Raw genomic sequence first — 14659 nt, 5'->3', positions numbered from 1 at the left:
GTCAGAGCTGCTGTGATGTGGAATATAAACACGAGCGTGGAAATGCCCTCAAAATCTCCCTCTTAAATCTGCGGACGTGTTCAAGAAACCAACCAAGTGTGAGGCCATGTACGTGTTGGGCTGTGTGAATATCGCCAAACCATCGTTCGCTGCATGACTGAACTGTCTGGGACAAATCTGTGTCTGATGCTTTCAGTCTCGAAAACTGCAACTTTTTGAATCTGGGTTCCTGAGATGGCTTCACAGCTCCTCTCAGATGCCAATCGCACGCCGATGTTTGATATTTGAAGCCAAGCTTTAAGCTTCTGGGTGACTTCACCCCTCGCTGAATGATGAGACCACGATTCAAGTGGTCCCTCAGCTGTACTGAATCTCCGCCTTAATACAGTAAGTAGCTCAACAACACGATGAGTTCACTCGGGCTGCAGCTTCTGACTAGTTTGATCATCGACTAGTTGTAGTTGATATATAACATGTAGGGCTGGACAAACACGCCGACATGTCTGATAGTAGTGTAGTAAATGCTAGTTTTTAAAAAATAAACATGTTTTGTAACTTTAAAGTTTTAATTATTGAAGATGTAGTTTTGTAGCAAAGGTTGCTCCTCACATCAGTAATAATGATCAGAATAATACACCATACAGTTTTTGATAAAGTACTCAAGGATGCATTACAAAAAAATAAATATATAAAATAATATATCCATGTTGAAATCGGACCGCCAGCAGTTTCGCCTGGAGTTTGCATATTCCCGCGTGCGCGTGTCAGTTCTCCGGGTTCTCCGGTTTCCTCCCACGGTCCATAAACGTTCTATAAAATCGCCCTTAGATGTGTATGTGTGTGTGCCCTGCTACGAACAGGCTTAAAACTATGAGCACTAACATTTTGCACTTGTATACTCTGATGCTTAGCTAACTCTTCTTGATGTAGCCATTAGTGCAACAGTTCTACTAAGCTAAATTCTGTTGCTCTGCTAAAGAAACACTGTGGGTTCACTGGTACAGTGACATGGTGGCTGATCATCACTCGTGTGACCAGTGATGATTCGGTCTAGTTTGGAAACGCTAGTTTGGAAACTGCGCCTCAACCTCCAGCCGTTATTGGACCCAGCAACCCGCAGCGCTGCAACATTTGACCCGTCAGAACCTAGAATGGCTGAGCCCGGACCATACTGAGCCTCTGGCGTCGACCGCCTGTGAGCCAAGTGGGAGTGGGCGGAGGGTGTGAGCACGACTCCATCCCAGCTCCAGTTCACTTTGTTCACATCAATGGTTGAGAAGGAGAGAGTCAGAGGGAAGAGGGGGAGGTGAGAGGAACAAAGACCACAAGAGAGACAGGGGGAGGAGGAGGGGAGAAGACAGCGGCGTTGTTGGTACCAGCGATCCTTAATTCAAGCTTTATCTTCAGAGGAAATAAAGTTGCTGGCTCACACACTCCAGCTTCATCACTTTATTTGTACAGATTCTCTCTGCAGCAGCTGCTCACTTGTTGTCCTCCAGCTCTATGAAATAAAAACTGAAATTATTGGGTCGGCTTGGATTGACTGAAAAGTCTCCTAATCTTTATCATCGTGCTTTAGGAGTTATTTTTCAACTAATAAGTACATACTTGAGCGGCACATACCAAACACATACTGAAGTCAGTGGTGCTGAAACTCACTTTCCGTCTTTCTCCATGGATAACTGGACTCACCTACCTCATTGCTCTACCTTATACTTACCTGGCAGGGGAGACACGATGATCAAGAAGGTGGTTCACCCAAGGCGAAGCTAGGCCATTGCACTCCGGGCCATGCTGACCTCTGCGAATTCCCCAAATGTGGGAATCTCGACTGCATAATTTCTGGTAGTGGGGACTGCGTTCGCGCTCTCCCTGGATATTTTTTTTTTTTGTTGTTGGGGAATTTCTCTTCGGAGATCAATAAACTACCTACCAACCTACCTATCTTCTTTCCTTCCTTCCTTCTGTCCTTCCTTGCCAATCTGTCCAGTTCAGTCCAGGAACATGCAAACCATGACTGTGGTGTTACCGCACAAGTGTCCGCGAAATCTTTGTTGACTCTACTGTATTCCTGGTGTGATGTCATCAACAAGCAACATATATTCCAAACTATATTCATTCTCAAGGTTTCATTTGTTTACTGAAGTGATAACCATCATTTTCAGGCCTTTTAAATTTATTTTCAAATCTTATTTGAAGTATCATTTTTAGAATGAATTTGCAAAACGGAATAATATAACGTCAACAGCGGACTGCACTAAGACTCTAGTTAGCCTTGTGGATCAGAAGGTCCACTGCTGAGGTCGTCGAACCTTCAGACTGACGCAGGTGTGGGGGAGGCCCGATGTCATGTTGACTGTGGGAGCACCAAACACAGCATTCCTAACTTCACTTGTAAACAAAGATCACCAGATTGTGGATGATTGTTTACTTATCTTTTTATTGAACTGATAAACATCTCCTAAAACAATGTAGGATTGTTGTTTTCTACCTTCATCTTCATGAATCTAGCATGATAACACAGTCTCTCACATTCAATGGGAATGTCTTTCACATTTCTGTGAATTAATGAAACACAGATTATTACTTACTTAGAAGAAATAGCATCATTTGTAAGGAAGCAGGGCTTTTAAGTAGCAATGTGAAACCAAAAATCTGTGCTGAAGCTTTTCTATACTGGACAAACAAACTTGTCTCTTGAGCCTAGTGTTTTTAATATTCTTTCAGGTGGGTCAACATTCACCGCAACTAACCACGTTTTCTCATCCTAAACAGCCTCTTTTCTGAGCTTACATGGTTCCTTCATCCATGGTATTCATTCTTTAGACTGACATCAGTCCAAATATGCATGAAAAGGGCTTGTATTAGGAAGCTCAGCTGAGAGAGACATGAAGCCCAGGAGGTTTGACTTTGAATGTTCCACAGAAGAATGCGACTGAAACATTCCCAGAACATTCCTGTGAGCAGCAGAAGCTCGTACGTCTCTCTCTCTCTCTTTTTAGTAGTTCTTCTACCGTCTTTTAAACGATTTTTGCTCATGAGAGACAAGTATTGTGGGTGAACAACCTCATTAGAAAAGCATGAAGCAGCAGAAAGTCCTCAGGAAGGAAGAGATAGAAAATGGAGAGAGCAGCAGAAACTGGAAAACAGGAACCGTTCAGGGAGGATCAACAAAAGACTATTTTTATGCAGCGTTTCCTCCAGCAGTCGTCTCCATTGTGTCTCGACCAACAGAATGTCTCTGTGTGATGCTTCCACTTGTGCAGCAGCAGAGCGGCTCCGGAGGCTCACTGGGCTTATGGACACAATTTCCTGTCCAGGGTTCTGATGCAGCCACCGCTGCTCACAACGCTGTGGGTTGAAGTACCAACCGGAGATGAGATGAATCATGCTGCAGTCATGGCTTCGTTGACCCTCCTTGTTCTGAGTTCCTGGTCAGCGTGAACTTGGTTGCTGTCATCAAGTCCATTTAGTTCTTTCCTGGATGCTGTGGCCCGTCGTCTTCCCTTACACTTCCTTTAGAACCGTGGCTCAGGCACCACTTGCTGTTCACCTGGTCGTCCACCAGATGACATCCATTTCATGATTTGACTGACAGCAGGAGACTATCAGCTTGTTGGTGCCTGTGTTTTCAACCTTCCCATGGGTGTTTCTCATTGTTAGGAGAAGCATCTGTAATACTGAATAACTGGGTGTTCAACCCTTTAGTTAACCATGTTGCTGACGACATGGTCGGACGTGACCATTCGCCGCCACGTATGGTGGCAGTAGTGTGTCACTGAATTGACTTGACAGCCGCAAATCTGTGATAGTTGACAACTATGGACAAGTTGAAGAAACAATGATAAAGAAATTGATGTCTCCCCCCCCAACTGTAAAAACTTTTCATCCAAGCACCTGTTGACTTAGACTTAGACTAGACTTTATTGATCCCTTTGGGATGACTCCCTCCAGGAAATTTACATTTCCAGCAGCAAGAGAGGCAAGAAAGGGCATGCAGTCAGGAAGAGCATCACACAGAGAATAATAAAAAATAAATAAATAAAATAAAAATTAAACTAGATTAAAATACGTTATTGTTGGAGCAGTTTTGAAAATTAACTAGAGCATTTTATGGCGATACTTTCATTTACACTTTACTTATATTTTATTTAAACTCCAAAGAAGATATTTTATCTTATGACATGCTTTTATTATATTTATTTTATTCAGATTTTTTTTCAGTTGTCCCAATTTTACAACATTTTGCAAGTTACAAGTGTATTATTATTTTTTTCATAAATCTGATGAATATGTTTTGCACCTGGTTCTGCTGCTGGTCATAATACTATGCGTCATCAATGATGGATGTAGGGCTGAAGCTAATGAGTATTTTGTTAGTCGACTAGTCACGACTAGCTTAACTATCAGTTGGCTCCTCCCCTAACTATCAGTTGATGAACAGACCTGTTTTAAGTGTTGTAAATAGTCATTAAAAAAGACACTTGATTGTTTTGAAACTTGACAATTGAATTGCTTAAGTTGCTGCTTACTTGTGCATGTGGAAACAGCAGATGACGTCAGGTTGACACGTGAAGTTGTGGGCTCCTAGTTCAATGGTCACCTGTGTTGACTAGTCGTTGCCGCCCCAGATGGATGAAAAGTGAGTGGTCTCTGCTGTGGAGGGTTGTCCAGGGTATTTACAAGCTCCGACAGTTGGGCTTGGCTGCCGTCGGCCGGTATTCTAGTTATTGCTGTTGTCCACATATTAAGCATCACATGACCAGCATGTGTCTTTCAGGCGACAGCGCGAGAAACAGGTGTTTGGCACGCAGCACCAAGTTCCCTAGCTTGCTTGGCACGGAACCTCAAGAACAACTGACCCGTGCCCCGGCGCGTCTCAGCTCATGGTCTGGATATGTCTGAGATGATGATTGGCCTGCACTGACTGATGGACGAATATGATCCTGTTGCCAGTTGTTGCAGTGTCCTGTTGCCCACCTGTCTCTCCCAACCCACCAAGTCCTAGTCCCTCCCGCCTGGGGTTCCCCTCGCCCACATTTCTGCTCCGAAACTGTTCCACATAAAACAGGAAATACAGGGAGGAACCGTTGTTCTTATTCAGCTGTAGCTGCATTTGACATACCAAGTATGTCTTGCGCCCTTGTGGTCACCCCCACCCACCACCTCCCGTCCCAGTGAGTCCATAAAGGCCACTGCTCAGATTACGTGTCATTTTAGTTCATCACAGTGTTTAGATTCTACTCAGGTCTGAGGTGCTTCAAAGCTTAGTTCTCAGAGGTTGCCAAGTTGGCAGTGACTCTAAACTTGGCTGGACCGAAACACAACAAAGTTTACCGCATGGTCATCACTCGTCCCGCCAAAATCACCTTGACGTTTCCAAGATGGTTCAGCTGGTGTTTGTCTTCGTATGTCTCCGGTCTGCCTTCTCAGCCTGTTTCACTTTCATTCCTTGTGTGTCCGTGTATGTGTGAGATAGAGAGTATCGCCTTGCCCCTATTCTCCCAGTACCGTTCACTGAACTGCGTGGACACACGTCCCTCCTGAGAGAACTGACCCACGGGGTGTGGACACTAACGTGATCTGCAATAGGTTTTGTACGCACTTTCACAGACGTATGTGAGTCTGTAATAGTGTCGCACAAGTACACAGTTGGCAGTTTTTTTGTAAAAGTGCTCCAGAAAAAGGAAGCTGGCATGATCTTACAGTCCAGTCACATTCAATAGAAGAGCTACTGCAGGTCACATACGTGCTGAACTCACAGTGAATGAACGTCTCCTGCTGTATCCATGAACAGTGTTGCTCCCCAGCTTCTTACTCCAAACATTCTCAGCCCAATATTGTCTTTCCTTTTCTCCACATCTCCAAGCCACCTCCTTCACTTTTGTCTCCGCATGACAATATTGACTCCCTGGATTCTTCAGGGCTTTTGCCAGGATTTTATGAAACTGTTATGAAAATAAATAAATAAATCAATATGGAACACAATGCAGCCATTCAAGAAGTGAAGCAAAGTAATGACATTGTCTATGATGTTTCTTTTGGGATTTTTTTTATTAAAAACACGCTGAATTTGTTATATTACATTCCATTACGTGTGATTTCATCTTTAAAAAGATTTTGAAGGCGTGACGGTCCTCATTTAAGCTGTGGTGGTGTTTACATGTCGTGGAAACCCTGCTAATTGAATGTCTTTCTTTTCTTCCATGTTGCTGCTTCTGAATGTCATCGACTCCAAAAAAGGTAATTGAGCATTTTTATCCTTGAATTTAAGTTCCCTCTGCATCACAGTGAAGCTCTGTATTCGATAGAGGGTCTGTCTGAGACTGGTGACCCACCTCAGGCTGTGATTTCATAGCAATTCTCAATAGTGAAATAGAACATACAGTAGACCTCTGCGTATTTTGGAAACACTAAGAATCCAAACATCTTCATCTGTTAAAGTAAATAATATTTTTAGTGACGCAGTTGTACATAAATCACAGTCGTGTGGACGAAGCTTTAGCGTTTCACACGTTTCCATGGTAACAATCACACCACCTTTAGTGCGAGATGTGAGGCGGACTGGATTTGTATGTGTGGTTTCCTTTGAAGAATGGACTACTGTCGTCGAGGTCATGTGAAAGAAGAGACCCTCGGGGGAACGTTCAGGATCGCTGAACACTTTAAACTTTTTTTTTGGGTGACGATCTCTCACCGGCTTTGAACTGAGAAGCTTATTTGTCGGCTCAGGTTTGCCCGGATTTGGGTGATGTGTTTGGTCAGTTCTGACTGTTGGTCAAACACATTTGAGGATGATTCTGTGGAATGACTACCGGCTGGGATCATGACTAATACTCTTGATACTCACTTGTTTTTATTTCATTTATGTGTTTTGATCTGAATTAACAGAGAAACTTATACTGTATATGGCTGAACGATTGCGATTTATTTTGACAGTATTGTAAATGCAGTGATTAAACACAACCCGAATGAATCATTCGGTAGTTTGAGCTACAGGAAGCTGACGCAGTAAAGATATAAACACGTCTTCCCTGTAAGCCTGACTGACATATTATGATGAAATGACAACAATCGGTGCATATATTGATGTGAGTAATAGATCTTCATTGAACTGTGAAATGAAAACCTTTAATTGCAGTAGAATATTGATTTCAAGCCTTCTGGGAAATTCCCACCCCCACCCCCCAGATAACATCATCTGACGTTGGATATCCCAGTCGGAAGTCCCAATCCAAGATGGCTGGAGTTTAGAATAAATGAAATACACCACCGGAAACAAGCATAACTCAAATTTGCTCTTATCTCCTCCCTTCATCCCTCATTCATGTTTTCGTCCTAAAGCATTTTTATCAAAGAGTTGCTTATTTGGACGTTGCGATCTTCTTTTCCGACATCGATAACTGGAACGCACTGAAGTGACGTCTTCCTAGCTCGGACTAGCAACTTCCGAGATAACTGGAACGCTGCAAAAGACACGTTAGCATTTTTGTTAGAATAAGTTGGGGCTCCAAAGCTACAGGGTAAAGGCCCAAACCAGGCCGACAGTCGTGTCACAACCCACCTCCGACCCAGCTCCTCCTAGATAGTAATACTGATTCTGTGACCCTCACTGCTTCCTTGTTACCTAGCTTTGTTTGAAGCTAGCGGAACTCTTCAGGGATCCCAGGTATTACACAACCACCAAACTCACTGGCGTGTCCATGCACTGAAACAAACTCTGAGCTGTCACAGTTTATCATATTTGGTTCTGCCAGATGGCTCCTGAGCGGCTCCATCGGCTGAAATACTCACTCTTATTGCTCATTGGTCTCATTTATGAGCAGCAGGGCTGCTGTAAATGGGAGGAAACGCAGATAAGCCATCATAATTTCTTCTTCGCTTATCATTATGACAGCATATAACGTCATAAACTAGTTGTTATAAACATCTCCTGGCTATGCTTTTAGCTACTCATGAATGAGCAGAACAAAGGTTAGTGTGTATTGATACTGTAAAAGCAGTTGGTGCTTCAGTGTTTTCAAGTTGTTAGTTTTTTAGTGTATGGTGAAGCCCCTTTACAGGACGCTGAGTTAAGTTGGCTCGCTGAAAATGAATGGGGACTTTTTTTTTGGTCGGAAAAGAAACTGAGAGGCGTGCCATGCGTGACCACAGTGGCATCTTTGGTTTAGAAATGAATTGGTGTTGTAGCAACAACGTTTGTGGTCAACAGTTCATGAAATCAAGTGAGGTCTGAACAACATGATAATGTCATGTCAGCTGATCTTGTTTAGCCCACTTGTGTTGACTTCATGTGGTGTTTAGAATCCATGGTCACTTTATCTGAAAATTATCTTCAATGAATTTGCTTTGAATAATTTAGAAGACAAATTACTGTTGGAAGAAAGTGCATCTTTCCTGAGAGCAAGCGGATGCACCACGAGGGCGCTCTGCACTTGTGAAACAATCCAAATATACTTTTTTATGGATGTGTTTTCTGTTCATTTTATGCATTAAAACATACAAAGAAACCCCTCAATTTTTTCATTAACTTAACAAAAACATTTATATACAATATATTTTCATGAAAAAAGATAATTTGGTACAATAATCCTCAGTTTTGTCCTTTACAAACCTCAGCAAAACCCTGTTATTAAATCATTATGAATGGATCTCCGGTTCAGTTTAGAATTGCATAACCTTTCTTCTCTTCATATTTTCGTGGTGCTGCCCCTCCCACCACTTCAGAACCGGTGCTCTGTTTGTGAAGTCTGGTGACGCTGACAAATGTGTGTCAGTCGAACGTCCGCACAGAAACTGGTGCGTCAACAAACCCATGGTAACACGCCTCCTTTGAGAAGAAACGTCCTTCGAACACACTCTCTACATACACAAAAGCACCACATGCTTGTGGCTGGTGACATCACTGCCTTGTGGTCAAAGTCCAGTTCCTCTATCCGGCTTAGAGCGGCTAACCCTCGGCTACACTCAGAGCAGTAGGGACCGCAGACACGTCAGGACTTGCCAGGAGGAAGCCGGTCCGAGTCGCTGGGATTATCTCTTTGATTGGCGATGGCTCTTCTCTGACAGCGGGGGATCACCTGGACCTCCCTCGGCTCCCTTTTTCCTCTCATTTATCATCCCTCTTTCTGGATCTTTGTTGACATCTGTTGACCTAACCTGCGTAAAGCCTTCCTCTGGTGGTCGGCATGAACTCTGCGGCTGCCTACAGGCAGTATCTCCAGGACCTTGAGGAGAAGAGAGGTTAGTGCGTCACTGCTGAACTTTGCTGTCACAGTTTATCTTGAGGCTCCTTGACTGTGAGTAGTGGCTGCACGTGTGGGAATCAGTGTTGAGTAAACGGATGGGCTGGGCTCAGACGAGACGTTGTACCTGCTCTTCAGGAAATGCTGCCCAACTGTGTTTCATCTGAGAAATTAGACGAAACAAAATGAAGAGAGACTCTTGACAAAGATGGGGAAATATATATGTGTGTGTGTGTGTTTACTTAGCTAGCGGCTGTGCCACTGGCAGATAAGATGTGGGTCAGTAGAAGCATGGACAGCAGCGTCCAACCTTTCACTTCTGGACTGTCTGTTTGTAGGGCTCCAGGTAACTCTGTTAATATAGTATACTACGGTAGCCAGAACACTGAACAGACTGCAGAGTCACTCACAGTCTAGAGTGAGGAGAGTATTTGAACTCAGATCTGAAGTTGTCATCTGAAGCAAACGCACTGAGTGAAGCTCAAGTCACTGTCAGATCAAAGAGGTGACAAGCAACATTCCTGTGGAATGCTATAAACAAATAAATAAATCATAGCACTGGTATCAAGCTTTCTTACCACATCCAGTGCTTTCGTGGCTTCAGGGTCAGTGTGAAGGAGAGTGGTCGCAGCATTGTGCTGACAAAAAGAGCTGAGCCAGAGGACAATCAATTCTGTCATGGAAGGTCAAGATGATTTTCCTTTGGCCATTTGGTGGCGTTCTCTTATATTTATTTATGAGCAGAGCAAGAGGGTGGTTGGTTGCCTTTGTAAGAATGACTGTTGTCATTTGGAGAAAGCTATGGTAAAGGCATGTTAAATTGTCGGGATAAATCGGCCCAAACACAACTGCAGTGGGTTGAACAAGTTAATTGGGGGGAAAAACCCTAAGCTACCAACGGGTTTCCGTTTGAGTCACTGGTGACACCTGATCGTGGCGGACTCCTGAAAGCAACACAGACAAAACAGCATGAAGGTTTGCTGAAGTGTCAGGTGACAAGCGAGTGAACGCTTCTGCAGCTGTTCTCGAGCAGCCACCCGATCGTCGCCATCGCTCTGCTCACCCTCCGTTTAAATGTACCTCCTTATTGTCTCTCTGAGGGGGTTTGGTGTTAACAGGATTTAATACTCAATTAACCACAACTAAATGGTTTATTATGAAGACCATTTCAACACATTCAGTCTACAGAGTCATTGAACTAATAGATTTATTTTCCTGATACCTCGCAGATCTCATCATTTTCTTGCTTTTGTTTTGGCATTTCATTTTCAAAACAATATTTTAAAAACTTGAAAATCCCTTTTTGTTTTCACTCAACTTCAAACGTGCTGTAGTTAGCATTGTGATGCAGGATATCATATATATACATTGTGCGAGCCAATAATTTCATGTATTTTATTATACAATGTGGAAGGCTACACTCACGCTCGCGGCCCTGAACCCCCCCACTCTGAGGCAGACAGCTGCTCCGTCTGAAGTCCGTATCAGACCCTGTTAGAATCCGCTAAAGTCCTTCTAACCCTTTAAGATGAAGGTGGATTTAACCGACAAAATCCTTTTCAATAAATTTGAGCTAAATTATTGGTGAGCTCATGACAAACATGCCAACATCTTTGCTGTCATTTGCTTATGATACTTAAGTAATACTGTAAGAATGTCTACCTGCTGTGGGAGGATGAGTCCAGGTGACATTGTGGAGTTTTAATCCACACCCTGTGGCTAAAAAAAATCCCACGTATGGGCTGGTTCCTGTTTGACTTGAGTTTGTTGTTCGGCCATTAAAAGAGGTGAGTGTGTGACAGATGAAGCCGGCCCTGTTGGTTCCTGTAACACGTCATCACCAGCATTTCTTCACACTTAACTGACGGCTTTTTATGAATGACTCTAGAGTGGTGGCGTTTCTCAGAGTTTAGTCATGATTTGTTCAAGGAGGAGCAACTGTCAGCCTTGTCACTGTGTCATGTGAGATTCACTGCAGCCTCCAGTTCTGATTCCACATGTTTACATACTCTGGCTTTGTTGTGTGTCAATGCCCTGCTTTGGCCTCGGAGCCCCTGGCGGTCATCGACCCATGACGGTACTGGCACCACCTCGGAGGGAAGAACAGAAGACCAGGTGTAGACATTGTCTGGCCCTGAGTTACGGAACTTCAAGCATGAACCCTTTGTTATCGCTGGGTCAGTACACCCAGCGAAGTAAAGCTGTTGGGATCTTACTTCAACACATTAAATAAACTGAAGTATCTAATAAAAATAAGAGGGGTCCCCTGACTTCTAGCCTCCGTCATTGCAGTCTATGAGACATCTTATGCCTCAAGTCCAGACGTGGTTCTTCTTCTTCTGGACTCAACAAACAACCCTATTGCTGTGCTTTTGCTACTATCTATTGGTCCGGCACAGAGTGATGTCATTGACAAGCGACGGCCAGATGTATTTTCCGGGCCTGTCTTAGTAACATCTGTATCCACTTGTAGCAGGCTTTTGCCTGGGATTTTGATACTGGCAGTCCCAACATTGTATTTGTTGACTTTATGTTGTGCGGTGGAAACCATGTCTCGAGTCCTCTTGGGGGCCCTGGCGGCATGCCCCCCTGAAAATCTATTTCCTGCATTTTGAGGGGCAATTTTTGCATCCCACCAACGACAACGCTCTTCCATGCTGTCGACCAATACCTCTAACTTGCGAGATGTGTGTAACCATGAGATTTAGCCTGAGATTGCTGAACCACAGGTCCATGAAGGCTGGAATTCATCTACATTACCGGAGAGATATCCTTCAGGGCACTTTACAGTGGCGCTGATATGAACTTTAGGGTGTGCTGATGAAAACAACAGGGCATCCAATTTCTCATGTTTTCCAGTTTAGGGTGTCCCAAGGATGCCCCAAAGCCTTGAGCTAAAAAACCGGGATGGTGGAATTCGCCCAGGGCTGGATTGCTTCACCTACAGTTTTTAACTTCCAAAGAGTCAATGGCACTTTGTATGACACATTTATTGCAGCAATAGACGATACCTAAGCAAGCTAAGCATATGTCCGTTCTACATCCCATATATCCTACATCCTCCAGTGCATGGTGAGTGACATGTACCGTGTTGTCACCTGACCAGGAAGTAGCCCGGACCCATTATGTAAGGGTGAGAAGCTCAGTCACTGACACACATTCTTCCGTGGTGTATCATTGTCTATGAAGAAGTTGATTCTCATTTAGTCGGTTATTCCAGAGCTGAGGCCTCATTGGTTCAACTGTGTGCTTGTTTGGTTGGAACAAAGCCCTGCAACACCCCGGCTGTTTAAGGGCCAGATTCCCCACACCTGGGTTTTGGGCTTTCACTGTATGATGGTGATTTTCTGTGTTGGAAGAAACCAGTTTTGGTGGTTTTAAGTGTTGAGTGGATGTCGTCTCCTTGAACCAAATTCTGCCATTCAAAGAAGCTGGTGGGATTCCTTACTCTAGTCGGTTGCTGGCTCAGCTTCAGTGCATCACAAAGTCACTTGGTCATGACGCACATGACCAAACCAAAGTCAGGAGAGGTATCAGCGTAACACCAGGTCCGCGCTCCTAACCTCCACATACTGACGTCCTTTGTTTCAGCGGCTGACCTCGTCCCGCCGGTGGTCAATGTTAAAGCACGTAATCCAGCGTGTGTGACTCGGACAATAATCCGGTCTCATGAGTCTTTTTAACTTTGCTGTAAATCTAAACATGAGCTTTGTCGTCTTTAGCCGGCGCAGTCATGAGTGTGAAGTTGTTTTCTATTGGATTAACTGGGATTTGGGGAATTAGTGTTTGGATTATGAATTTTATGAAGGAATTTCACAACGTTCCCATCCGCAGGAGTCGGAGCCAAACCTTCCAAAATCAAGTTATCAGTAGTTAGTGCTTATTTTCTCCATTATCACGGATGAGTAACTCTCTGAATGAATGAGCTGAATAAGAGGCTGGCCTTTTGTTTTAGATGGTTAGATTTAGGGGGAGAGGCTGGGGAGAGCATTATATCAATGTTTGTCAGTGACTTCTAAGGTAAGATAGGAAGACAAACGTGTGCCTGTGTGTGTGTGCGTTTGTGTTCCTGGGTGGGAACTTGTGCTTTTCAAAGTAATTATCTTGCTAAGAAGCAAACTGCTTCTGGAAAGGCAGCCAAGACAGCTGGCTGATGTGAGCATGAGTGAAATACTTAGACGTGACATGACTGTTGTGTCTCTGCATTCGTCTTCTGTAGTCTAACAGAACCTCTTAGATTCCCACAGTTGAGTTCTACCTCAGTTTTAATGAAGAATCTGCTGGTGGTCTCCAAATGAAGCACCCCGAGTTCCATTTACCGACGGGTGACCCTCACGTTCTGAACCACACAGCTAACACTTTCAGCCAAGTCACCATGGAAAATATGGGAGGGGAAAATTGGGCATCTGCCCTGCGTAAAGTAGGGCGTTTAATATTCAGTACAGAGCGTTTCCATGTCACCCAAGCGCCCTGCTACACACGCCTGCTGTTACTTTTGCAAGAGGGTTATTTTTCACATTTTCTTGACCCACAGTGACCTCAACCTTGGTTGCTAAGTCCTCAGCTAAAATTAGAGGTGGGGCACTGCAACCATCAGATGCTCAAATTAATTTTGTCAAATGCTTTGGGCCGGAAAAAATATTTATGCTGCTAATACACAGGTGAATGAGGACTTTATTTATGTAACATTTGCTCCATAATCGAAACAAAAATTCTGGCCATTAGTGTTGTAATTATAGCTCGGTAAAAGACCAGCTAATTTTCACCTCAAATATTCGAGCCACAAAACACATGAAGGTCTTTTTATTTCCTTTTCAGGGTGACTGGATTCTCAACAGAGCAACAAGCATATCTGTTTTTGAGAGGAATAGATATATTTCTGTTTTTGTCATTAAAAGCAGGAAAAGTCCCACTGAAATTTGACACTTTTGAATTGTGAGCTCTGGATTCACCTTCCTCTTTTAACCGGTCGGTGTTGTGACGCAGAGATTGTGTTCTGAAGACTAAGATTGTTGCTTTCAGCTATTCTTTAAATCATTTTGTCGTGAAAGTTTGACAATATTCCTGAACCTGAAACTGACCGTTCCCAACATCAACCTTCTGCTTCACCTCTGATCAACACTGGGAGGTGCTGATCCTCATCCTCACATCTCGATGTGTTGGGTAAAACAGGAGTAAAACACTTGCTATTCAAATCTTGCCTGTTGATCTGTTAGAAGCTAGTGCTGCTGAGCAGAGGTGGTCGCTATGGTAACTACAACCGACTTGGCGTTGTTGATTGTCAATGGCAGCCAGAGAATCCGACTAAACCCCAAATCCTGCTGATCGGGTTGCATAAATGTCTGGAGGTCATCACCAACTTTAGCGAGAAACTGCAGGGGTGCTAGAGATCTTTGGCAGGTGAAGTCGGACCT

The 14659-nt window shown here is 43.8% G+C and overlaps 1 protein-coding gene and 1 non-coding gene across 11 annotated transcripts in view; both read left to right on the top strand.

Moving 5' to 3' along the window:
* Nucleotides 1–14659, top strand: part of macf1a (microtubule actin crosslinking factor 1a) — a 147312-nt gene that overhangs the window by 29081 nt on the left and 103572 nt on the right. The window contains exon 1 of one of the 10 annotated variants that reach the window (XM_053863880.1): nucleotides 8036–9243. The exons of the other annotated variants lie outside the window; for them this stretch is intronic. Coding sequence (XP_053719855.1) covers nucleotides 9189–9243 — 55 coding nt within the window. The 5' untranslated portion in view covers nucleotides 8036–9188. Of the gene's footprint in view, nucleotides 1–8035; nucleotides 9244–14659 lie in introns of those variants that run through there. 10 annotated transcript variants of the gene reach the window in all.
* Nucleotides 1713–1875, top strand: LOC128758260 (U1 spliceosomal RNA). Its single transcript, XR_008414464.1, has one exon. It is a non-coding gene; the product is annotated as a U1 spliceosomal RNA (small nuclear RNA).

The sequence above is a fragment of the Synchiropus splendidus genome, chromosome 4 (genome assembly GCF_027744825.2).
Source record: "Synchiropus splendidus isolate RoL2022-P1 chromosome 4, RoL_Sspl_1.0, whole genome shotgun sequence".
NCBI lineage: Eukaryota > Metazoa > Chordata > Actinopteri > Syngnathiformes > Callionymidae > Synchiropus > Synchiropus splendidus.
The sequence above is the reverse complement of the archived record's forward strand: the minus strand, read 5'-3'. Positions and strand labels throughout refer to the sequence as shown.